Source organism: Hyla sarda, chromosome 4 (genome assembly GCF_029499605.1).
Source record: "Hyla sarda isolate aHylSar1 chromosome 4, aHylSar1.hap1, whole genome shotgun sequence".
NCBI classification, from domain to species: domain Eukaryota; kingdom Metazoa; phylum Chordata; class Amphibia; order Anura; family Hylidae; genus Hyla; species Hyla sarda.
Genome location: NC_079192.1, coordinates 399,238,656 through 399,266,104, shown reverse-complemented (window position 1 = coordinate 399,266,104; position 27,449 = coordinate 399,238,656). Strand labels below are relative to the sequence as shown.

The 27,449-nt window shown below is 42.5% G+C and overlaps 2 protein-coding genes across 2 annotated transcripts in view; one reads left to right on the top strand and one right to left on the bottom strand.

Annotated features, from left to right (window-relative positions):
- Positions 1–6,411, bottom strand: part of BLTP3B (bridge-like lipid transfer protein family member 3B) — a 154,509-nt gene extending 148,098 nt beyond the window's left edge. The window contains exon 1 of the mRNA XM_056517317.1: positions 6,395–6,411. The gene's annotated coding sequence lies outside the window, so the exon portion shown is untranslated. The remainder of the gene's footprint in view (positions 1–6,394) is intronic.
- CKAP4 (cytoskeleton associated protein 4) lies at positions 1,030–14,001 on the top strand. Its single transcript, XM_056517322.1, is given in 3 exon segments — positions 1,030–1,331; positions 1,334–1,527; positions 12,604–14,001. Coding segments are annotated over 3 exon segments (1,605 nt in total). The 5' UTR covers positions 1,030–1,207; the 3' UTR covers positions 13,891–14,001.
- Positions 14,002–27,449: the final 13,448 nt, after the last annotated feature.

Sequence of the window (27,449 nt, the reverse complement as noted above, 5' to 3'; positions counted from 1 at the left end):
TTGCACAGTAATACAATATAAGGAGCATTACTATTTTCAGGCAACTTTTATGCAAATACTAAACACATTCTGGTACTTGTAGTTCCACAGTCTGTGCTATGCCATGGCAGCAAATTCTATATATATATATATATATATATATATATATATATATATGTATATATATATTTTTTTTGCTATGTTTTATGACAGTATAACACTAATAGAATTACTAATAGCATGCAACTTTATGCAAATACTAAACACATTCTGGTACTTGTAGTTCCACAGTCTGTGCTATGCCATGGCAGCAAAATCTTTTTATTATTATTTTTTTTGTGCTGTTTTATGCACAGTATAACATTAATAGAATGACTTATAGCATGCAACTTTATGCAAATACAAAACACATTCTGGAACTTGTAGTTCCACAGTCTGTGCTATGCCATGGCAGCAAATTCTTTTTGATTTTATTTATTTTTTGCTATGTTTTATGCACAGTTTAACACTAATAGAATGACTAATAGCATGCAAATTTATGCAAATACTAAACACATTCTGGTACTTGTAGTTCCACAGTCTGTCTTATGCCATGTCAGCAATTTTTTGTTTGCAATGTTTTATGTACATTAGAACGATTGCAAACTGCATGCAACTTTATGCAAATACTAAACACATTCTGGTACTTGTAGTTCCACAGTCTGTCTTATGCCATGTCAGCAATTTTTGTTTGCTATGTTTTATGCACATTAGAACAATTGCAAACCGCATGCAACTTTATGAAAATACTAAATGCATTATGGCACTTGTAGTTCCACATTTACTACAGACCCATAGCAAACTTGCTGGGCTTTGCAGTGCATCTGACTCTAAACCAGTGCCTCCAACATGCCTGAGGATGAGGAAGAAGCTTCCAGTTTCATTGTAACCAGACAGCTTCCCCAGGGACTGAGCTGTATGTATGCGTGGCAGTCTCCCCAGCCAGTCCTATAGGAGGGGCTATGCTGGGTGTGAGCAGAAAGGGAGGGGGCTGCAATTTTTTTTTTTTTCCTTTGCACTACCCCCAAAGTTAGTAAAAAGTTCTTTTTTAGGACTGTAGCCCCTCCCCATTGGCTCCTGTGCTGCAGATCATTGGTCTGGAGACCACAAGGAAGCTGCATTGGTAACTTTATTGATTGAACATCAGCAACAGTTGCCAGCAGAGCTCACTCACACTCACACTCACACCATGGCTAGTGCAAGGCATAGGAATAAAGGCAACTCTGCAGAGAACAATGCCCAGGCTGCAACTGGCAATGACGTGGCAAAGAAGAACCCCAAACCCCAGAAAGGAGGGTCATCATCATCATCATCTCATCTGGGAAAGCTGGGTTCTTCAGCAAGCTATTGACTTTCCTATTCTATGTAGTAGTGATAGCTGTGGCTGCTGGCACTGGCTGGCTGGTGTATAATGTCCTGGAAGAAGTCTCATTGATCAGCAGCAAACTGAGCCACTTATCAAGCCAGAAGGGAGAACTGGCAGAAACTGTGAACACCCTCCAAAAGCAGGTAAAATCCGCTGCCCAGGGCACAGTGTCTTGCAAAACTACATCTCCCAGCATGCCCGGACAGCCGAAGGCTGTCCGGGCATGCTGGGAGTTGTAGTTTTGCAACAGCTGGAGGCACACTGGTTGGGAAACCCTGCTAGAGTTTCATTCATTACTAATCTGCGTTTGATGTTTAGTGTAAATATTTGTATTTGATTATTGTTTAGTGTAAATATTTGTATTGTTTAGTGTAAATATTTGTATGTATTGTTTAGTGTAAATATTTGTATTTATTGTTTAGGCTGCGTTCACATCACGATTTCTCCATCCGACTTGAGTAAACGATTTCGTAACTTAAAATCGTATATAAAATCGGATCCATTGACCTCCATTAAAAAAAAATCGGATCCATTACACTCATCCGATTTGATCCGCATCCGATTTCACATGATTTTTGTTTAGGTCTGTAATCGTTGTCAGACCCAAACAAAAAATCGTGTGAAATCGGATGCGGATCAAATCGGATGTGTGTAATGGATCCGATTTTTTTTAAATGGAGGTCAATGGATCCGACTTTATATAGGATTTTAAGTTATAAAATCGTATACTCAAGTCGGATGGAGAAATCGTGATGTGAACGCAGCCTTAGTGTAAATATTGTTTAGTGTAAATATTTATTGTTTAGTGTAAATATTTGTATTTGATCATTGTTTAGTGTAAATATTTGTATTTGATTGATTTAGTGTAAATATGTGTTTTTAGTTACAAAGGCTCACACCAGGGTTTTGAATGCCCATTCTGCCTGATTTATAAAGCAATGCAGACTTGGAATAATACATATTTGCCATTCGGGGGTCTGGAAAAGCTGGGTAAAGGCTAACAAGGTTGCTGTTACATGTCCCCTAGATTTTCCAGGCAATTATGTATAATACCCTATTGCTATATAATTGGAGAGACTGACCAGTGCAAAAAAATCAGCCAGCTTTCCCAGGGTTTTGAATGGTCAGTTTCCCTGATTATATATCAACTCAATCTTGGTATAATACATATTTGACATTCGGGGATCTAGGAAAGCTGGATAAAGACTAACAAGGTTGCTGTTATGTGTCATCTAGATTTTCCAGACCCCCCCTAATGGTGAATATGTATTATACAGTCTCCATTGCTGTATAATAAGGCAGACCCACCATGTATTGTACCAAGTCACCTAGCTTTCCCGAACTCCCCGATTGGTAATAATGTATAATACCAAGTCTTCATAACTATATAATTGGGTTTGACCATTACAAGGAATCAGCCAGCTTTCCCAGGGTTTTGAATGGTCAGTTTCCCTGATTATATAGCAATTCAGACTTGGTATAACACCTATTTGACATTCGGGGGTCTGGAAAAGCTGGGTAAAGACTAACAAGGTTACTGTTACATGTCACCTAGATTTTCCAGACCCCTCTAATGGCAAATATGTATTGTATAAAGTCTGCTTTGCTATATTATAAGGCAAACCGACCATGTATTGTACCAAGTTACCTAGCTTTTCCAGACACCCTGATTGGCAATAATGTCTTCATTGCTATATAATTAGGGAGACTGACCATTACAAAGAATCAGCCAGCTTTCCCAGGGTTTTGAATGGTCAGTTTCCCTGATTATATAGTAATTCAGACTTGGTATAATACATAGTTGACATTCAGGGTCTGGAAAAGCTGGGTAAAGGCTAACAAGGTTGCTGTTACAGGTCACCTAGCTTTTCCAGACTCCAAAATGGCAAATATGTATGTATAATATGTAAGTCTGCATTTCTATATAATAAGGCAGACTAACCATGTATTATACCAAGTTCTGCGTTGCTTTATAAATTACAGACTTACCATTCAAAACTCATGAGAAAGCTGGGTGATTTTTTATTTTTTTTGTAACTAAAACACAAATATTTACACTAAATAAATACATAGTTAATAAGGTTGAAAAAAAGACATGTGTATCAAGTTAAACCAAATATTGTGTTTTACTTACAATCACCAAGCTTTCTAGGGGTTTTGAATGGTGAATCTGGCTAATTATATAGCAATGCCATTCTGGGGTCTGGAAATGCTGGGTAACATGTTGCCATTACATGTAGAGACCCCTGAATGGTAAATATGTATTATGCCATATCTGCATCTGTCCTTCCCAGGGTTTTGAGTGGTCAGTCTGCTTGATTATATAGAAATGCAGAACTTTTTATACTACATATTTGCCATTCAGGGGTCTGGAAAAGCTAGGTAAAGACCAAGGCGGTTGCCGTTAAATGACAGCTAGCTTTTACAGCCCCCGAATGGCAAATATGTGCAAATATATGCAAATCTGCATTTCTATATAATTCAAAACCCTCTAAAAGCAGGGTAATTCTATGTCATATAACACAAATAATTATACTTAACAAATACAGATATTGTGTTTTTAGTTACAAAGAATCACCCAGCTTTCTCAGGGTTTTCAATGTTCAGTCTGCCAATACAGAACTGGTACAATACTTATTTGCCATTCAGGGGTCTGGAAAAGCTTTACGAGAAACTGATATACATTCATGTGGTAAGGCAGGTATATTAAAAGTGGGTATTTATCAAAAGTGGTGAAAAGGTTACCCATAGCAGCCAAACCAATCTAGCCGAAAATTACCATTTAAGCGTTACCTAAATTGTACAGTATTCCAGCTAATGAAAACGAATGGGGTTGCGTTGCGACCTGTAAGTGATCATCATCACCTAACAATCACCAGAATCATCTATCCAGGTTGCATATCGCACCGCAACCCCATTGTAGCACGTTTCAGGAAGCGCAACTTAGTCATCTTTGGCCATGCGGCCTATGTTGTGGCCAAAGTAATTTGGTTGCCATAGGCAACTGCTTCATGGTTCCTGTGCATTAGTTGTACTTAATTTGGGATTGAATTCTGTCTTGCCAACCATCTCTATGGTGTTTGGAGTACAGACTCTTCCCCGGGGCACTTTAGGTGATTGCTTAGAAAAAACAACAAGGATACATATCCTTCAACTTTTGCATACCCTTTACATACTGCTTCTTTTATAGCCTAGGGGCCCCCGTTCAACACCAGGGCCCAGAAGTGGTTCTACAGCCATTGTAAAATTACAAAAGGGGAGTTGTAGTCTTGCAACAGCTGGAGAGTCTCAGGTTGGGGAACACTGCCCTATAGCTACACAACAGATTGAGTACTCTAAGGCAGGGGTCTCCAAACTCTGAACCTCCAGATGTTGCAAAACTACAACTCCCAGCCGTTGGCTGTCCGGCCATGCTGGGAGTTGTAGTTTTGGAGGTCCACAGTTTGGAGACCCTTGCTTTAAAGGGTACCTTTCATCATAAAAACTTTTGATATATAATAGATTAATGTATGCAGAATAACTTTCCAATAGCATGTTATTAAAAAAATATGCTTTCTATTTAATTTTCCAATTAGAAAAAATTACCACTAGGGGTCTCCCTACCAGTCCTGGCCGCAAGCCTATTTTTTATAGATTTCAGACTCATGCAGGGGGTCCAAAATCTCAGACTGCAGCTGGGACACAGACAAGCTCAGCACTGCTCCCAGGGAGCAGGGCTGGGCTCCATCTTGTTGGTATTTCAGTAGTTGATCGTTTCTGTCCTCTTTTTAACATTCTCCTCCCCAATCAAGGCTAACCTTCTTGATTCCCCCCATCAGTACCACAAACCCCTCCCCCACCAATCATGGCTGACGTACCTACCCCCAATCACAGGTGAATGTTTTCCACCATCCATCACCCTCATCAGTACCAAAACCCCCCTCCCAATCTCGGCCAATGTTCCCCACCACCACCAATCAAGGCTAACATTTCAAATGACCGCTATCGTTCTTAACAACCACCCCCACTCCCACCCATAACACACAACGTTCTCCCCCCAATCACGGGTAGACCGCAGACTAGTAAATTGGCTTTATTTCTCCTCCTCTTAGTAAATTGTTGATACTAGAGATGAGCGAACTTACAGTAAATTCGATTCGTCATGAACTTCTCGGCTCGGCAGTTGATGTCTTTTCCTGCGTAAATTAGTTCAGCCTTCAGGTGCTCCGATGGGCTGGAAAAGGTGGATACAGTCCTAGGAGACTCTTTCCTAGGACTGTATCCACCTTTTCCAGCCCACCGGAGCACCTGAAGGCTGAACTAATTTACGCAGGATAAGTCATCAACTGCCGAGCCGAGAAGTTCGTGACGAATCGAATTTACTGTAAGTTCGCTCATCTCTACTTGAGACCAACATCCAGAACTAAAATATTTTAAAATTTATAGAAGTACTCCACTTTTTTGCATTTTATATATTTTTTTTTTTTTAAACAAAACCAAACCATTTTTGGCTTCAAAATTTCTGGAAATTTTACATCTCTAGCCATGACATAGTAGTAGTCGATAGAGCTGTGTTTTATAGGTAGTAAAGGTGGACATCCCTATTCCTAGCGTGCCCATATACCTATAACGCTATAATCCAGCCTATGTACAGTTCTACATAAGAGCTGTTAGACCATGTAGACATAAATACTCTGTACACTCCAGCGTTATACCATAGTGCTCTGTAAATAAACTAAGCAAATAAGAACCGTCATGGTGTTTCTAGTAACCGTAAGAGCGCTGACATTACACCGCTATGACGTTTCCTGGTTGTGACTGTAGGAATCCTATGGAAATGACCCTTTTCTTTTTGTACACTGACCCGGTATTTGCGGGCGCTTCATTTGTGGCCTTGCTGCATTTGCATATAACCTTTTGAGGGGCGACTTCTTTCTCCAGATTTATTTTTGGGTCCTACGTAAATAAGAGGATGGGTGGATGTGTACAGTATTTATGTACATGCACATATGCATGGAATGAATGACTGACCTGCCCTTCATGATGTTTGTAGCAGATGGTCTTGTCCTTTGCTATAGAGGACACAAACACAAATGTGACGTTTTCCAAACCAGGGTGCCTCCAGCTGTTGCAAAACTACAACTCCCAGCATGGCCGGACAGCCGAAGGCTGTCCGGGCATGCTGGGTGTTGTAGTTTTGCAACAGCTGGAGGCACCCTGGTTTGGAAACACAATTACAAGAACACTAGAAATAATCTACACAGGCTTCATTTTTCAAAACTGAAAGGAAGGCCTCGTTGCCCATAGCAACCAATCACAACAGGAGGAGCATGTATCCATCATACTTCGTTCACAGAGGCCAAAAGAGTGTACCATTCAGTATATGGATGTTTCACAATAGGGCCGTTTGGATGGCATGCTGGGAGTTGTAGTTTTGCAACAGCTGCAGGCACCCTGGTTTGGAAACACAATTACAGGAACACTAGAAATAATCTAGACAGGCTTCATTTTTCAAAACTGAAAGGAAGGCCTCGTTGCCCATAGCAACCAATCACAGGAGGAGCATGTAGCCATCATACTTGGTTCACAGAGGCCATTCAGTATATGGATGTTTCGCAGTAGGACCGTTTGGATGGCATGCTGGGAGTTGTAGTTTTGCAACAGCTGGAGGCACCCTGTTTGGAAAATGCTGCACTAGTTTGTGCTGAATATTGTCTGTGTTCATGTTCCGGGGCACTGATAGTATCTTGGGTGTAGTCTCTTAACTTATATAATAATCAAGATCACACCCAACACTTTACTATATTTTTCATGCCCATAGAACTCAATAGAGCGCACACATGCAACAAGGGGGGGCCCCTGTTCTTATGATCATTAGGGTCTCTCAGCGGCCAGACCCCCACTGATAAGACCCCCTGCAGAAATTAGCTTTCTCTTCTCTCCCCATTGAAAACATATGCACGCTCAGCTGAGCCAAGTGTGCATTCCCAAGATGTAGACTGTTCTTTAGGCAAGCCATAGCCTCACTTCTTCCTCTGCTATCTAGTAGAGCAATGTTTCCCCAACAAGGGTGCCTCCAGCTGTTGCAAAGCTACAACTCCCAGCATACATGGAAGTTGTAGTTTTGCAACAACTGGAGGAACCCTTCCGAGAAACACTGTAGTAGAGGCAGCTTGGGCATGGAGCTAATTTCTCCCAACCATTCTATACACATGCACACTCAGTTTGGCAGAGCATACGTGTGTTTTCGAGGGGGAGCAGCGATTTATCTCTCCTGAGAACAACAGGATCGGGCAGATTGATATGCAATTGCCTAATCCTATGGGAAGCCACCATACACATTAGTAGGTAGGCCCCGCCTTCTGAAATTGGCGGGTTTATACTGAGGTCTGTTTTGGTGTGAAGAATAGCACTGTATACTTTGCTATTTTTCCTATCCCGTATGACAAAATATATGACGGAGCCCCAACTCGGATGCGGACAGAACCTTATCCTTTTAGCTGCGTAATTTTTTCCACCATTTTGGAAAATCGCACGACACACCCAAAGTTCTGTAAAGTCTAAGTGAAAAATGCTAAATCTTCATAAAACGCCTCAATTGAGATTATAGGTCACATCCCTTCACCTGATGGAAATATGTCAAAATCAGACACTTATTCCCGATCCACATGGTTTTTGTGGATAGAGGATAAGTACTTATGCTCTGGAGTTCTTCTTTAAATAAGAAAACACATCAAAACTGCATGTAGTGTGAACTGCCACCAACCCACTCATCGGTCTGAGTTCACCTGGGTGACCTCCAGCAGTAGCAGTTTGATTAGATGAACAGGTGCAATGATCAAACACCACACCCTCAGCCATAGGATTCATAGAAAAGGTTGAAAACCCACTCATGCCATTTTGGCTGAAAGAGGTAAGCAGAAGGCACACACAAGAACCTCTACATTTTCTAATAATAGCCTATTCTGCACTATATAAGCGGAAATAAAAAAAATTTCGGAGTGCTTCTTAAATGTACATATGTGTATATAATGGGATTTACAGGCCCAGATAGTGACAATATATTCATGAAATGTGAAGGCATCAGAATTGCAACCCCCGACCTCTTCAGGGTCCTGCCAATCACAACGCCTGGTTGTCATTACCCTGAAAGAATGCTGTTTATCCAGCATCTAATGCTCCGGGCGTTTCGGATCGGCTACTTGTTTTCTAAGCCAGCGCAGCACATTCACAACCCTGAAGTGCATCGAAGCGTCTTCTCATTAGTCTATCTAAGCAGAAAGAAAACTTCATTTATGCAGAATTTCTGGCAGCGTTTTTTCAGACGTTCCTGATGAGTTTACGCCTTTTTTTTTTTTTTTCGTGGCTAGAATCAATATTGAGATAAAATCTTATTCATTCACAAAATGTGTCAGATACAGGAAGGGTTCGGTTTACACAATGGTCATTTTCTTATTTTCATTTTAAATTGACTGTATTGGTGGGAAAGATCTTTTACTAATGTGCCTCCAGTTGTTTTAAAACTACAACTTCCAGCATGCTGGACAGCCTTTGGTTGTAGATTTGCAACAGCTGGAGGTACCCAGATCACTTCTTTTCATTTTTTTTTAAACGCTTCTGAAAAATGAAAGAAGCGATCTGATTGGTTGCTATGGGCAGCTCAGCAACTTTTCCTCCGGACGGGTTTTGATAAATCTCCCCAAAGTGCTTTTATAAAGCTCCTCCTACGCTTATATAAGCTCATCATATATAAACGTGCTTACTCAGATTAATTAGAAGAAAGAAGTTCGTCCAGCACTCGAGGTATGAAGATAAAATCAAGTCTTGCTTTATTATAATCTTCGGACAGAGGTCACAAACGGAGAATATGCTGACACGTTTCGCAACTACGTGCTTAATCATAGACTGTCCAGTCTATGATTAAGCATTTAGGTGCGAAACGCGTCAGACATATTCTCTGTGACTTCTTTCTGAAGATTATAATAAAGCAATATAGCAAGACTTTATTTTATCTGCAATAGCTCGAGTGCTGGATGAACTTCTTTCTTCTAGTTTGCATACCAAGCTGCGGGCGGGACCGGCACATCCCTGCACAGGTGATGCAGTGAATTACGGGGGTGGTGAGCAGCACACACATTTGTACTATTACTCAGATTAATGGGGTAAAGGAACGTGTTCCCAAACCAAAACCAACTTTTTTTTGTGTATGGTGGGGTGCTTTCAAATCCTCCTTGACAGATGAAAAGTCGGGGGAGGGAAGGATCGGCCATGTTGAACTGACAAAAGTCTGACAGCGGCTTACACATCCTCTATCCATCCGGAATAAAATAAAAAAATTAAAATGTATATATTCGAGTATAAGCCGAGGCCCCTAATTTTACCCTAGGCCTAGGGTGGGAAATGCATCACCCCTGTCAATCCCTTCATCAGTGGTCTTCAACCTGCAGACCTCCAGATGTTGCAAAACTGCAACTGCCAGCATGCCTTCGTCATCATCCATCCCCAACCCCCCCATTTTGTTTTGTACTCGCCTCCCCACGGCGGGAGGGACGTTAGGGTGAGCTGGTCCGGCCCATCTATGCTGCAGGGACCGTCCGGTGGGGATGGTTAGTCGTTGCGGGCTGTCCATTTTCACCAGGGGGGGGGGGGGGCGGGCCTCTTCTCTGCGCTTCGGCCCCGGCCTAGTGACGTTGCCTTGACGACGACGCACAGGGACGTTGCGCATGAACTTCCCTGTGCTGCATCGTCAAGGCAACGTAACTACTCCGGGGCCGAAGCGCGGAGAAGAGGCCCGCCCCCCCCCCCCTGGTGAAAATGGACAGCCCGCAACGACTAACCATCCCCACCGGATGGTCCCTGCAGCGTAGATAGCCTGGACCAGCTCACCCCAACGTCCCGCCGAGGGGGAGTACAAAACAAAAGGGGGGGGGGGGCTGGATGATGACAAAGGCCGCAGTGGTCTTCAACCTGCGGACCTCCAGAGGTTTCAAAACTACAACACCCAGCATCCAGGCTTGCTGGGAGTGGTAGTTTTGCAACATCTGGAGGTCCGCAGGTTGAAGACCACTGATGGTAATAATGGTGGGATTACATAAGGCCTCGTTCATATTGCCGTCAGACTCCGCTATTCGGAGTTCCAAAAAAATCACCACATGCAATAGGACCCTAGGAGGGAGACATAGCAAAACTTCTGCAGAAGAAAAGTTGACCAGTTTCCCATAGCAACCAATTGGGCTGCTTCTTTAATTTTTAAAAAGTCTTCTGAAAACTAAAAGAAGCGATCTGATTGGTTGCTATGGGCAACTGGTCAACTATTCCTGTGCACAGGTTTTAATAAATCTCCCCCTAAGTGTTCATTTTCTCTGCAGTGCCACCACAGGGGAAATTAAGCATTACACATTGCCCATTCAAGCAGTGGACTGTAATGTAGGACAGGACTGGACCTTCAAAAGCATAGATGCTCTTTTTGACTCCACACTGGTATACCCGTATTTTTCCTCATATAAGACGCTCCGGCATATAAGACGTACCTAATTTTATAGGATAAAAATCTAGAGAATAAAGATTCTGAACCAAATACAATGTAAAGTATAGGACAGTGATCTTCAACCTGCGGACCTTCAGATGTTGCAAAGCTACAACTCCCAGCATGCCCGGACAGCCGTTGTCTGTCCGGACATGCTGGGAGTTGTAGTTTTGCAACATCTGGAGGCCCGTAGGTTGAAGACCACTGGTATAGGAGGTAGTACTCACGTGTCCCCGCCGCTACGGACCCGTCACTGCTAGTCACCGCTGCCCAGGATGTCGCTCCGGAACGTCTCTGCTACCCGCTATCCTCGCTCTCCGTCGCCGCCATGACGTCGCTACGCACGCCGCTCCTATTGGATGATGGGATGAAGTGCGCGGCGACGTGATGACGACAAAGGAGAGCGCCGGCCATGCGGGGGATAAGGTCCCTCCCGGTGTCCTGTAAGCTGTTCAGGACGCCGCGATTTCACCGCGGCGGTCCCGAACAGCCCGACTGAACAGCCGGGTTAGTGTTATTTTCGCTTCAGACGCGGCGGTCAGCTTTGATTGCCGCGTCTGAAGGGTTAATACACGGCATCACCGCAATTGGTGATGTCCTGTATTAGCCGCGGGTCTGGGCCGTTGATGGTGCAGGGACCGCCGCGATAGGTGTGTATTCCCCTTACAAGACGCACCAACTTTTCCCCCCAGTTTTGGGGAAGAAAAAGTGCGTCTTATACGGTGAAAAATACGGTACTTTTTATTTCATATTATAATTTATTTTTTACTTTTTTTTTTTTCTTTCTTTTTTTTTCACCTCTTCTCTATGTAGTATCCATTTTCTACGATCCTTCAAGGACTGGTCTATATAATTTTCTTTATTAAATATACTTTTTTTTTTTTCTCTTTTCCACTCAAGCCAAAAAATGTCAATCCTAAAAAGAGGACCCCTCTCTATTAACTTAGAATTCCCAAATAGTGAATGAAAACTTAAAGGGGTATTCCAGGAGAAATTTTTATATATATATATATATATATATATATATATATATATATATATATATATATTCAACTGGCTCCAGAAAGTTAAACAGATTTGTAAATTACTTCTATTAAAAAATCTTAATCCTTTCAGTACTTATGAGCTTCTGAAGTTAAGGTTGTTCTTTTCTGTCTAAATCCTCTCTGAAGACACCTGTCTCGGGAAACGCCCAGTTTAGAAGCAAATCCCCATAGCAAACCTCTTCTAAACTGGGCTTTCCCGAGACAGGTGTCTTCAGAGAGGATTTAGACAGAAAAGAACAACCTTAACTTCAGAAGCTCATAAGTACTGAAAGGATTAAGATTTTTTTAATAGAAGTAATTTACAAATCTGTTTAACTTTCTGGAGCCAGTTAAGATATATATATATATATATATATATATATATATATATATATATATATATATATATATATATATATATATATATTAATTATATAAAAAGTTTTTTCCTGGAATACCCCTTTAACTGCACAGCTCTTTTAAGAACTAGCAAAGACACAGATAGTGGGGAATGTGTCCTAGATGCTAAGTGGGGTTTAAAAAGTTACTTTGACTTGGCATTTAGATGCAGGGCTAGGAAAGACTCCATCTTTGCCACATGTGAAAGAAATCATATCTAGAACTCCACTAGCCAATAATACCATAATATTTTTCTTTAGATTATTGACAGTCTCTAACTTTCGTTTCAGGTTGATATACTTGAAAAAACAGCTGGACGAGTAGAATTTATCTCAAAAGACATTCAAGAAAAGCAACAAAGACACGACACTTCTATCAAGAATTGCGAAAAGGAACTAGATATTGTTGGTGTCATCCTAAAAAAGCTGCAGAAGGATCTATCGGGTATCCTCCAAGATGTAAAACTCCAAGGTGACCTGGATCTCGATCTCTTCGACAAAACCATGCGGGAAAAGTTTACAGAGTTAAATAATTCAATTAATGAAGATCTGTCAGAGCTTTCCGAGGTTCAGAAGTCAAGCCAGGAGGAGATTAACAATGTGAAGGCCAAAATAGCTTCTTTAGGAGACTTAAATGCGCTCAACGAAGATGTGAAGGCTTTAAAAGATCTCGTCTCTCAACTACAATCCTCACTTAAGTCTAAGGAGGAGTCTGTAGACTGGTTAATGAACAACGCCTTAAATGTGGAATCCGTTACGGCCAACAGTAACGAAATCGAGCTTCTCAAGAGGGAACAAGAGAACGTAAAGAAAGATGTGGAAGATCAAAAGGTGGCAGTCAATAGTCTGGTGGAGAAGATTTTGTCCAATGAAGATTCCAGCCTGAAAGGAGAACTGGACAGAGTCCTCAAGGAATTCGAACAAATTTCTTCTTCTGTCAAAGAGTTGGAAGGAAATTATATCTCTGCCAACGATGATTTACTTAAAGATATTGAGACAAACAGAGACGGCTTTGAGCAGAGACTAAATCCTCTCGAAATGAAAGTGAAGGAGTTGAGTAGTGAAACGTCTTTGAAGACCAGTGTTGAGGAATACAATAGAAGACTAAATGCCGTAGAAGAGGCCATCGTTGGCTTGAAGCACCATTCATCTGATGGTCAAGGAAGCCCTGAAGTATCTGCGAAACTGTCAACTCTAAAAGAAGCTCAACAAGCCTTATCCGAGGAAGTAGACAAGCTGAGATCTTCCATTGCAGCCCTACCGATCACTGACTTTGAGAATTTACAAGTCGAGGTGACAAGCCAGATTCAGGAGCTAAAAGTAGACTTTGAGCAATTGAAGAGTAACGTTGGGTCTTCCGAGCCGACACCCAACGCCGATGGTTTAAGTTCCTCCATTAAAAAACTGGAGTCGGACTTGAAGATGATGAGGGAGGCCGTGGACAGTTTGGTGGCTTATTCTGTGAAAATAGAAAACCACGATAATGATTTGAAATCTGTTAAAGATTCCGTGGAGGATCTTAAAGAAAGTACTGATAAACTCTTAGTCAAATTTGAACAGATTCAAGAGAGTGTATAACTGAGCCAAGCCTGAGCAGAAGACCAATGTAGGGATGTCAAATTAGTTCTCAATGTGTTCTCATTAAAATGTGTGGGTTTTTTTTCTGTACTTTTTTATTTCTTTATTTAAAGTGAGAAACAAATCTACAGGTTTTTATTTTTATTTTTGTTGTTTTTGTTTTTTTTTCGCCTTCATTTAAGTGAATTGTGTGTAGGGTTGCCACCTTTCTTGCAAAAAAAAACAAACAAAAAAAACGGCCATGCTAATTTTCATAATTAATTATATATGCGTAACATCAGAGGAAGCTCCGCCCATGTCTCAATCCCGTACCAGTCCAACGACGGCAAATGAACCCCTTAGCCTCTGGAGTCTGGCAGTAAGGTCCACAGTGGGGGAAGGGGTCGATTAACAACTCATGGGGACCCCATGGCACAGGGGGATGGGGGCCCAATTAAAATCCCCGCAGTGAGCGGCAGTGGCTTCTGCCCTGTACAGGGGGACACAGGCCCTGACAGCCTGCCCTGACTGAGTTACCTAACCTGTTGCAAAACTACAACTCCCTGCATGCCCTGACAGCCAGAGGCTGTCAGGGCATGCTGGGAGTTGTAGTTTTGTAACAGGTTAGGGAACACTATGAATGACAGCAAGCAGATACTGCATGCCTACTGCACTACAGACTGCGTATGTACAGGCTGCCTCAGGAAACCTGTACTAGTAGAGCACAGATTTAACTGATCCATGCTTTGCTGCTATAGCATTAATCAGTTTTAGCAATTTAAGTATTTACCCTTGGGGACTTGGACTTAAAATGTACCTTTCGCAACGAACTGTCAACAGATATGTGTAAACCGAACCACATTCTGGTGGCCCAAGACCTGGCCCAACATGACACAATTACTAGTCAAAATGCCAGAAGTTCCATGCAAGGTCTATGGGACTTTCGCCATTTTGGCTACTGATCACGTAATTTTGGGTCAAGTCTCAGGCTACGAGAATGCTTTTTGGTTTATACATAACTTGCTGATGGTTCTTTGTGACAGGTAAAAAAAAATTAAAAATCATATTTCTGAAAGAAAATTATAACAACCCCCCACACACACACCCACCCACAAGTATTAAAGGGGTACTCCGGTGAAAACCTTTTTTCTTTTAAATCAACTGGTGCCAGAAAGTTAAACATATTTGTAAATTACTTTTATTAAAAAATCTTAATCCTTCCAGTACTTATTAGCTGCTGAATGCTACAGAGGAAATTCCTTTCTTTTTGGAACACTGTTGGCATCACGAGCACAGTGCTCTCTGCTGACATCTCTGTCCATTTTAGCTACCGTGCATAGCAGATGTATGCTAAGTGCAGCATGGTGGCTCAGTGGTCAGCACTGCTGCCTTGCAGTGCTGGGGCCTTGGGTTCAAATCCCACTAAGGACAACAATAAATATAGAGTTATTATTATAATGACATCAGCAAAGAGCACTGTGCTCGTGATGTCATCAGAGAGAATTCCAAAAAGAAAAGAATTTCCTCTGTAGTATTCAGCAAGCTAATAAGTACAGGAAGGATTAAGATTTTTTTAATAGAAGTAATTTACAAATCTGTTTAACTTTCAGGCACCAGTTGATTTAAAAGAAAAAAGGTTTTCTCCGGAGTACCCCTTTAATATTGTGCTCTCTGTTAGTTTTTTCCACATTTTACCACACAAATAATTTTTTCCCCCCAGTTTCACCGTACTGAATGAGTCGGCGCTAGGACCCCGCGGACACTGCATTCTCCAATAGACTGCAATGTGTTCCGCGAGTATTTCCACCTGAAGAAGAATGAGCAGCACCATTCTTCAGGCGGAAAATTTCGAGACGATTTTCCGTTCATAAATTCCGGAGTGTGAATTTGTGAACGGAAACCCGTTCACTACACTATACATTTTTAGTAAGCAGAATTTCCGCCTGCAATTTCAAAGCGGAATTGCAGGCGGAAATTCCGTAGTGTGAACCTAGCCTTAGGGTAAAATGAAAGGTGTCATTAGAAAGTACAAATAGTCCCACATAGAAAACAAGCCCTCACATGGGTCTGTAGACATAGAAAAGTAGGGAAATTTATGGCTTTTAGAAGGCAAGGAGGAAAAGATGAAAATAGAAAACAACTCGGGAGAGCAGACAGGTCCTATTGAATGTAACCTACAAGATAGGACCAATGGGGGAGATTTATCAAAACCTTTCCAGAGGAAAAGTTGCTGAGTTGCCCATAGCAACCAATCAGATCGCTTCTTTCATTTTTGAAAAGGCCTCTGAAAAATGAAAGCAGCGATCTGATTGGTTGCTATGGGCAACTCAGCAACTTTTCCTCTGGACAGGTTTTGATAAATCTCCCCCAATATGTGTATGGGGGTACAAAAAATTGCCCCAAACAAGAACGGCAAGATGCCACTAAATATATCAACTAGAGATGGGCGAACTTACAGTAAATTCGATTTGTAACAAACTTCTCGGCTCGGCAGTTGATGACGTTTCCTGCATAAATTAGTTCAGCTTTCAGGTGCTCCGGTGGGCTGGAAAAGGGGGATACAGTCCTAGGAAAGAGACTCCTAGGACTGTATCCACCTTTTCCAGCCCACCGGAGCACCTGAAAGCTCAACTAATTTATGCAGTAAACGTCATCAACTGCCGAGCCGAGAAGTTTGTGATGAATCGAATTTACTGTAAGTTCGCTCATCTCTAATTTCAACCTACAAAACCATCTCTGCCCTGAATATTCAAATAAATATAACACCAAGATAATCATCAAAAATTTTATTTTTTATTAAACAAGAAAAATTCATATCTGACACACAACTGATAATCCCAATTTCCCCCATATAAAAACATATCCACATAAGACAATGTTAAAACAATAGATGGGGGAACATCCTGGAAAATTTATATAGCAATAATTTTCAATGCGCACCGTCAAAGTTGTAAAACTATATGAGCACCTAACTAAAAATCACAGTAAACATATAATGGGTCACTATAATACAGTGGTCCCCCAACATACGATGGTAATCCATTCCAAATGGAACATCGTTTGTTGAAACCATCGTATGTTGAGGGATCCGTGCAATGTAAAGTATAGGACAGTGATCTTCAACCAGCGGACCTCCAGATGTTGCAAAACTACAACTCCCAGCATGCCCGGACAGCCAACGGCTGTCCGGGCATGCTGGGAGTTGTAGTTTTGCAACATCTGGAGGTCCGCAGGTTGAAGACCACTGGTATTGGAGGTTATACTCACGTGTCCCCGCCGCCCCGGACAGTCACCGCTGCCCTGGATGTCGCCTTCCATCGCTGTTGCCACGTCCCCGGGGTGTCCCCGACGCTCCGGCAAGGCCTCTGCTTCCCCGGCATCCTCGCTCTCCGTCGCCGCCATCACGTCGCTACGCACGCCGCTCCTATTGGATGATGGGATGGCGTGCGCAGCGACGTGATGAAGACGATGGAGAGCGCCGACGATGCAGGGGATCCCGAAGAGGACGCGCCGGAGCCCAGAGGACAGTAAGTGATCGTCAGCGGACCACATGGGGCACCGTAAACAGCTATCCGGTGGCAGCTGAAGCAGTCTGCGCTGCCGGATAGCCGTTTATGCGATGGCCCCGACATACAAAAGCATCGTATGTTGATGCTGCCCTCTGAGAGGTCATCGTATGGGGAAATGATCGTATGTCGGGGCCATCGTAGGTCGGGGGGGTCACTGTATATGTGTCCAATAAATGAATGGTCTATATTGTTATGCATACTGCTTCTATATACCAACAAAAAGATTTGTAATAAGGTGGCTAGTGTATAATGGAAATTGCAGCATAAATATAGGGCATAGTGCAAAGTATAGCAGCATTACATAGTACAGGTGCTAGCCGATAAGGTGTATAATGGAAATTGCAGCTTAAAGGGGTACTCCGGTGAAAACCCTTTTTCTTTTAAATCAACTGGTGCCTGAAAGTTAAACAGATTTGTAAATTACTTCTATTAAAAAAATCTTAATCCTTCCTGTACTTATTATAGCTGCTGAATACTACAGAGGAAATTCTTTTCTTTTTGGAATTCTCTCTGATGACATCACGAGCACAGTGCTCTTTGCTGATGTCATTATAATAATAATAACTCTATATTTATTGTTGTCCTTAGTGGGATTTGAACCCAAGGCCCCAGCACTGCAAGGCAGTAGTGCTAACCACTGAGCCACCATGCTGCCCTTAGCATATATCTGCTATGCACGGTTGCTAAAATGGACAGAGATGTCAGCAGAGAGCACTGTGCTCGTGATGTCATCAGTGTTCCAAAAAGAAAGGAATTTCCTCTGTAGCATTCAGCGGCTAATAAGTACTGGAAGGATTAAGATTTTTTAATAGAAGTAATTTACAAATATGTTTAACTTTCTGGCACCAGTTGATTTAAAAGAAAAAAGGTTTTCACCGGAGTACCCCTTTAAGTATAGGGCATAGTGCAAAACAAGGTATAGCAGCATTACATGGTACAGGTGCTAACAGATAAGGTATACCGTACCACTCAGTAAGATTTCACAGGGTATACTCCAGGATGTCCCCCCACCTCACTCCGACGCGTTTCGCCAAGCTTCCTCTAGGAGTAATGAGGTGGGGGCATGTGGGGGTATAAATAGTAGCACTCATTAGAATTTAGCCAATGACTAACCTTCTAAGTGGCGCCATATGTATATGGCGCTTGCATCCCCACGAAGCCTCGGCCCACGCCTCCGGGATCCGCCCGTCAGCTTCCGCATTCAGCCGCCATAAGCGACGCCATGCGCAAGCCGAGGAGCGACGTCCCGGCCCCGCGAGCCGGGCGCATGCGCACACAAGCGCTCAGCGTCACTCGGCCATAAGCAGTACTGGCAAAGGCCAGTATCAGGGGGGGGGGGGGGGAGGAAAACAGCAGATCATTTAGTGTAAGAGAAGACAAATAGTAAATAAAAATAGAGAAATGAATATATGAAGTAAGCATAAAAATGATATAAAGATGAATAATTAATGTATGGTGGAAAAAGTTGTGTATGTATGAAATGGCAAAACCAGTAACTGTGAGTGAGTGAGTGAATGAGGGTCCGAGGATGTGAGAAAACATGAACATGATGTGAACTGCAAACGTGTGAAAGACCCGAAGTCATACTATTAAAACTCATATAAGTGAATTAAAGGGTACCTCTCATCAAATAAACTTTTGATATATTTTAGATGAATGAATGTTGAATAACTTTCCAATAGCATGTTAATGAAAAATATGCTTCTTTCTATTGTATTTTCCAGTCCTGTCAGCAACCATTTCTGACTCATGCTGGAGTCCTAAACACTCAGAGCTGCCAGCCTGCTTTGTTCACAGCCAAACAGGCTGTGAACAAAGCAGACTGGCAGCTCTGAGTGTTCTCCTTTGTGAACAAAGCAGACTGGCAGCTCGTAGTGTTTAGGACTCCAGCATGAGTCTGAAAGGCTTGCTGCTAGGACTGGTAGGGAGACCCCTAGTGGTCATTTCTTCAAAGTGGAAAATTAAATGGAAAGAAGCATTTTTTTTAATAACATGCAATTGTAAAGTTATTCTGCATACATTAATCTATAATATATCAAAAGTTTTTTTTTGATGAGAGGTACCCTTTAAATAAAGAAGAATTATCTATTTGGGAGAAATATTCTAAATTTCATAACGACGTGTATTCCATGTACATAATGAATAAATAAATTATTGGGCCGAGGCTGCATGGGGAGGTAAGCGCCATATACATATGGTGCCACTTAGAAGGTTAGTCATTGGCCAAATTCTAATGAGTGCGACTATTTATACCCCCAGATGTCCCTCCCCTCATTACTCCTAGAGGAAGCTTGGTGAAACGCGTCGGAGTGTGAGATGGGGTACATCCTGGAGTATACCCTGTGCAATCTTACTGAGTGGTACGGTATACCTTATCTGTTAGCACCTGTACCATGTAATGCTGCTATACCTTGTTCTGCACTATGCCCTATACTTAAGCTGCAATTTCCATTATACACCTTATCGGCTAGCACCTGTACTATGTAATGCTGCTATACTTTGCACTATGCCCTATATTTATGCTGCAATTCCCATTGTACACTAGCCACCTTATTACATATCTTTTTGTCTGTATATAGAAGCAGTATGCGTAACAATACAGACCATTAAAGGGGTATTCCAGGAAAAAACTTTTTTTTATATATCAACTGGCTCCAGAAAGTTAAACAGATTTGTAAATGATCAATACAGTGGAGAGTTAGAAAAACATCGGCACTCACCGGTCTTCTCTTAAAACAGCTTCTTTATTGGTACATACTCACAACATGAAATGCAGTCAGGGAGAGGGATCTGTGCAGGGGGGGGGGTAAGTAGTAGGCAACAGACTCTGTTTCGCTTGTTACACGAGCTTCATCCGGCCATCATCGATGGCCGGATGAAGCTCGTGTAACGAGCGAAACAGAGTCTGTTGCCTACTGCTTACCCCCCCCCCCCATGCACAGATCCCTCTCCCTGACTGCATTTCATGTTGTGAGTATGTACCAATAAAGAAGCTGTTTTAAGAGAAGACCGGTGAGTGCCGATGTTTTTCTAACTCTCCACTGTATTGAAGATTTGTACTTTGCCATTACATCTCTACAGGTTTGTCCTAGTCGAACGTCCGTCTTACAGTCCAGCTTAGCCAGTAGTAGCAGTGCCTGAATATCACATCTTCGCTTTGCCTAGATTTGTAAATTACTTCTATTAAAAAAATCTTAATCCTTTCAGTACTTATGAGCTTCTGAAGTTAAGGTTGTTCTTTTCTGTCTAAGTCCTCTCTGATGACACCTGTCTCGGGAACCGCCCAGTTTAGAAGCAAATCCCCATAGCAAACCTCTTCTAAACTGGGCGTTTCCCGAGACAGGTGTCATCAGAGAGCACTTAGACAGAAAAGAACAACCTTAACTTCAGAAGCTCATAAGTACTGAAAGGATTAAGATTTTTTTAATAGAAGTAATTTACAAATCTGTTTAACTTTCTGGCACCGATTGATTTAAAAAAATAAAAATAACGTTTTCCACCGGAGTACCCCTTTAATACTAAAGCAAGAAGATGGGGTTGTTTATTGAATATACAAGTTATTAAAATCCTGTCCACAAAAGATGGAAGGGACAGCTGCTTATATCTATTTATAGCAGGAGTTGTTGAGTACTGGGAAAATCATAGCATACGGCAGACACATCACCAATACGCCAATAGCGAAGAGTAAAACCAACTGCAGTTATTTCTTTTGATTATCTTAAAGGGGTACTCCGGTGAAAACCTTTTTTCTTTTAAATCAACTGGTGGCAGAAAGTTAAACATATTTGTAAATTACTTCTATTAAAAAATCTTAATCCTTCCAGTACTTATTAGCTGCTGAATGCTACAGAGGAAACTCTTTTTTTTTTTGGAACACTGAAGACATCACGACCACAGTGCTCTCTGCTGACATCTCTGTCCATTTTAGTAACCATGCATAGCAACTGTATGCTAAGGGCAGCATGGTGGCTCAGTGGTTAGCACTGCTGCCTTGCAGTGCTGGGGACTTGGGTTCAAATCCCACTAAGAACAACAATAAATAAAGAGTTACTATTATTATAATAATGTCAACAGAGAGAACTGTGCTCGTGATGTCATTAGAGAGCATTCCAAAAAGAAAAGAATGTCCTCTGTAGTATTCAGCAGCTAATAAGTACAGGAAGGATTAAGATTTTTTAATAGAAGTCATTTACAAATATGTTTAACTTTCTGCCACCAGTTGATTTAAAAGAAAAAAGGTTTTCACCAGAGTACCTCTTTAAGTGCATTTGACGACTAGGAACCTGGACCTTTTCTCGTTTGCATGAGTCTCATCAAAAACGAATTTTATATATATATATATATATATATATATATGTATATATATATATATGTATATATATATGTGTGTTATTTTTTGAGTAACGCTCTAAAGCAGTGGTCTCCAACCTGTGGACCTCCAGATGTTGCAAAACTACAACTCCCAGCATGCCCGGACAGCCGTTGGCTGTCCGGGCATGCTGGGAATTGTAGTTTTGCAACATCTGGAGGTCCGCAGGTTGAAGACCACTGCTCTAAAGGTATGGGCAGCACAGTACAGCAAAAGATGCAACTATTGCTCTAAAAAGCAATTTGTCGAAAATTTGCAACAGTTTTTCACCAAAACCTACACCAAAAACCATTGATACATAGGGGGTACCGGCAAAACTAGGTTCAGAGCAAGAGAAGTTTGCTATGGGGGGATTTGCTCCTCCTCCTCTGGACAGTTCCTGACACGGACAGAGGTGGCACCAGGGAGCACTGTGGTCAGACTGGAAAGACCTACCTACTAACATTCTCTCTATTATACAGCAGCTGATAAGTACTGGAAGGATTAAGATTTTTATATAGACGTAATTAGCAAATCTGTTCAACTTTCTGGCACCAGTTGATTCAAAAAGATTTGTTTACCCCCTTTATATACTCTGGACCATAAAAAAAAAAATTCCCTTTAGAGTTAAAAAATGACTTTTAAAATTTTAGCTCTAGTTACATTTTTGGCCAAAACATATAGAAAATTGAAATCTAATCCAAGACCTTTTTAGATGGACAATTTGCATGAATAGAAATGAATATTACCAAGCCCCTGGTCATAAAGACTATATACTGTAAATTCTTAAAATAACTCTGTATGAACCTGTTCTACTGCATTTTTGCTCGGCCACCATGAACAAAACCCCTATAGGGCATTATTGTTTGTTCTATACTCTTTCTTGGTGACGGAAAGGACTGGGTTTGCCACCGGAATCTCAAAAAGGTGTCAAAAAAATGTGAAGGCTGAACCTATTTCTGCTGATTCAACTGGTATTCGAGCAACAGTGAAGGCAACATTCTGCAGCAGGAGCTGCCCCCCAATCCTTTGCCTAATACAGTGATCCCTCAAATTACAATGGCCTCAACATACAATAGTTTCAACATACAATGGTCTTTTCTGGACCATTGTAACTTGAAACCAGACTCAACATACAATGCTACAGACAGTCCAGATCTGTGAAACGTGTCAATGACTGGGAGAACCGACCAATCAGAATGGGCATTTTACTGGTAAAACCCCTGTATTACTGAAGCGTATGCACTGACAGGTGTCTGGTAGCACCCCCTACAGTACAGGGAGGTATTACATGTTCTGTACTCTTTACTTGTATTACTGAAGTGTATGCACTGACTGAAGTCTGGTAGCGCCCCCTACAGTAGAGGGAGGTATTACATGTTCTGTACTCTTTACCTGTATTACTGAAGTGTATGCACTGACTGGTATCTGGTAGCGCCCCCTACAGTACAGGGAGGTATTACATGTTCTGTACTCTTTACCTGTATTACTGAAGCGTATGCACTGACTGGTGTCTGGTAGCGCCCCCTACAGTACAGTGAGGTATTACATGTTCTGTACTCTTTACCTGTACCAGGATTAGCTGCTCCTTTGGACACCAGGTGAGGGCGGTTTCCATAGAGTTATGGTCTCAACATACAATGGTTGTCCTGGAACCAATTAATATTGTAACTTGAGGGACCGCTGTATAGTAGGCCAGACATGATAGGGAATAACTGAGTGGTGGGGGAGGCTGTTGCCAGTTCCCTTATAGTCAGAGGCAGGCGAGTGGTATTAGCTGACTTTGTTGGACAATTGTAGAATAATGATTTACTATATTTCTCAACAGTCTTGATATGGGACAACATGCAAATATGAGACAGAATAGAAGGATAGTAAGAGTAATCTTATGACAGTGCCAAAAGTTTTGATTGGTTGGGGTCTGGGTTTTCAGTCCCCCTACCGATTGCGAGCATTCTTTTCCAGCTCTTTGCTTAGGGACCCCAATTGATCAAAACGTTTGACATGTCCCACCGACAGGTCAAAATATAGTAAACTTAAAAGGTAAACTTTTGTTTATTGTCTTTAAAGGAGTACTCCAGTGCAGGAAAATGTATCTTCTATCCAAAGGTTAGGGGATACCGTATTTTTCGCCCTATAGGACGCACCGGCAAAATGTAAAAAAAATAAAGATTTTGAACCCAATAGTGGTCTTCAACCTGCGGACCTCCAGATGTTGCAAAACTACAACTCCCAGCATGCCCGGACAGCGGTTGGCTGTCCGGGCATGCTGGGAGTTGTGGTTTTGCAACATCTGGAGGTCCGCAGATTGAAGACCACTGCATAGGAGGTAATACTCACGTGTCCCCGCCGCTCCGGACCCGTCACCGCTGCCCTGGATGTCGTTCCATCGTTGTCGCCGTATCCCCGTCGCTCCGGAACGTCTCTGCTGCCGGCCGGGTATCCTCGCTCTCCGTCGCCACCATCACGTCATTACGCACGCTGACGTACGTACGCGACGACGTGATGACGAGGAAGGAGAGCGCCGGCCATACAGGGGATCCCTGAACGGAGAAGACACCGAGGAGGCAGGTAAGGTCCCTCCCGGTGTCCTGTAAGCACTAATCCGGCTATTCAGTCGGGCTGTTCGGGACCGCCGCGGTGGAATCGCGGCGGTCCCGAACAGCCCGACTGAACAGCCGGGTTAGTGTCACTTTCCCTTCAGACGCGGCGGTCAGCTTTGATCGCCGCATCTGAAGGGTTAATACAGGGCATCACCGCGATCGGTGATGTCCTGTATTAGCCGCGGGTCCCGGCCGTTGATGGCCGCAGGGACCGCCGCAATAGGGGTGTATTCGCCGTATAAGACGCACCGACTTTTCCCCCCCAAAACGTTTTGGGGAAGAAAGAGTGCGTCTTATACGGCGAAAAATACGGTAAGTGTCTAATCACAGGGGGTCCAACCGCTTGGACCCCCCCCCCCCCCCCCATCAGTCCCAGCGGACGAGCTTTACAATCAGACTTTTATCCCTTATCCTTTTGGATAGAAAATAAGTGTTCCTGCGCTGGAGTACTCCTTTTAAAGGAGTATTCTGGAGGATACATATTACTTTAAAAAATACCTGGAATAACATTAAAAAAAAAAAGTGACCCCCCCCCGACCTACGATGGCCCCGGCATACGATCATTTCCCCATACGATGGTCTCTCAGAGGCGGCATCAACATACGATGCTTTTGTATGTCGGGGCCTTCGCATAAACGGCTATCCGGCAGCGCAGACTGCTTCAGCTGCCACCGGATAGCCGTTTACGGTGCCCCATGTGATCCGCTGACGATCACTTACCTGTCCTCGGGGCTCCGGCGGGTCCTCTTCGGGATCCCCTGCATGGTCGGCGCTCTCCATTGTCTTCATCACGTCACTGCGCACGCCGTCCCGTCATCAAATAGGAGCGGCGTGCGTAGCGACGTGATGGCGGCGACGTGAGAGCGAGGATGACGGGAAGCAGAGGCCTTGCCGGAGCGTCGGGGGACACCCCGGGGACGCGGCGACAGGGATGGAGGGCGACATCCAGGGCAGCGGTGACGGTCTGGAGCGGTGGGGACACGTGGGTATAACCTCCAATACCAGTGGTCTTCAACCTGCAGACCTCCAGATGTTGCAAAGCTACAACTTCCAGCATGCCCGGACAGCCGTTGGCTGTCCGGGCATGCTGGGAGTTGTAGTTTTGCAACATCTGGAGGTCCGCAGGTTGTAGACCACTGTCCTATACTTTACATTGCACGGATCCCTCAACATACGATGGTTTCAACTAACGATGGTCCATTTGGAACGGATTACCATCGTATGTTGAGGGACCACTGTATTCACCTGCCACCAATTCCCCACTGGGGCTGTTCTGAAGGTGCTCTCAGCGCCTCCTTTGCTCTGTCCCAACAAACCGCAAATGTCCATTTGAAATGGTTCTCAATAGCTGAGCATGTGTCAGACGAGAAAGGTGGAAGAACTATCAGTGGGGACCGATACCACCAGAATGACACCAGCGGGACATCGCCAGCCGGTGATGACAGTTTTTTTTTTTTTTTTTAAACTGGTATTTTTAAATGTAAAATGTATCCTCCCAAATACCTCTTTGATAGGTGTATTTCTATTAATGTATCATTCAGGTGACTTTTTAGAATAATTGTTTTCACCTGTTTCCCCTTTGCAGGCTTCATCGTTCTTTTTAAGTTTCTCCTAGCTGTTGTGATGTCTCCAACACACTGCACACACAGAAGAGTGGATCCTGCTATCATATGTTACTATAACACCTTAAGAAGAAAGATCAGCAGTATGAATAAAATTATAGAGCAGTTCTGAGCAGTATAAGCTGTTAATTCAGCTGTGGGTTGACATAGAACACTTCAAGCTGCTGGAGCCTTGTCCTGTGTCTTTCTCTGCTTCTGTCTAACCCTGCAGCTTCCTCCTTCTCTGTTTCCCCTCTACATAGACTTCTATTGGCAGCATGTAACTGAATCCCTCAGTAAACTGATACCATGTGTCATCTATCAAGACGGACGGTGAACAGTTTCTCAAAATGAATTTTTTGGGGTTAAGAGGGAGGGAATGAGGAAAGAAGCCTTACCAAGAAAATAGAAAATAGAGGGGGAGGAGTTTGTTTTTATGTGAAATCGAGTCTGAAGGCCGCACTGCAGGAGGATAGATATGGGAGGGAAACGATAATGTGGAATCATTGTGGATAGTAATATATGGAGATAAAAATAAAAAAAATCTGACAGGGGTTTGCTATAAGCCACCAAATATAACGGAAGAGGCAGAAGATCAATTACTGAGGCAAATAAAGAAGGCAGCAAATCAGAATGAGGTGATAATAATGGGGACTTTAACTATCCTGATATAAACCGGGAGACTGAGTCCTGTGAATCTCATAAAGGAAACAGATTTCTGACTATAGCTAAAGACAATTATCTGTCCCAAATGGTGCAGGGCCCGACCAGAGGGGGCGCCCTACTGGACTTAATATTAATCAACAGACCTGACAGTAACTGATGTGCAGGTAGAAGGACACCTAGGAAATAGTGATCATAATATAATACATTATCACTTGTTCTTCAATAAGGGAATCTCGCGAGGGGCCACAAAAACAATGAACTTTAGGAAGGCAAAGTTCGGTCAACTCAGAGAAGCCCATAACAATATAAAATGGGATATTGTCCTCAAAAACAAGAATACTGACACTAAATGGGAGACTTAAAAATATCTTAAATTCTCACTGTAAGATGTATATACCTTATGGGAATAAAAGGGTCAGGAATACAAGAAAACCAATATTGATTAATAAAAATGTTAAGGGGGCAATAAATGACAAAAATAAAGCATTTAAACTACTAAAACAGGAAGGCAGTGAAGAAGCATTAAAAAGCTATAGATAAAAATGTAAAATATGTAAAAACAGAGAAAAGCCACAAAAATAGAAACAGAAAGACTCATTGCCAAAGAGAGTATAACTAACCCCAAAATGCTCTTTAACTATATAAATAGAAAAAAGGTTAAAAATGAAAGTGTTGGTCCGTTAAAAAATGATGAGGAAGAAATTATAAACGGGGATCAGGAAAAAGCAAATGTATTAAACAAATTCTTCTCCACTGTATTCACCGAGGAAAATGAAATGCCAGGTGAAATACA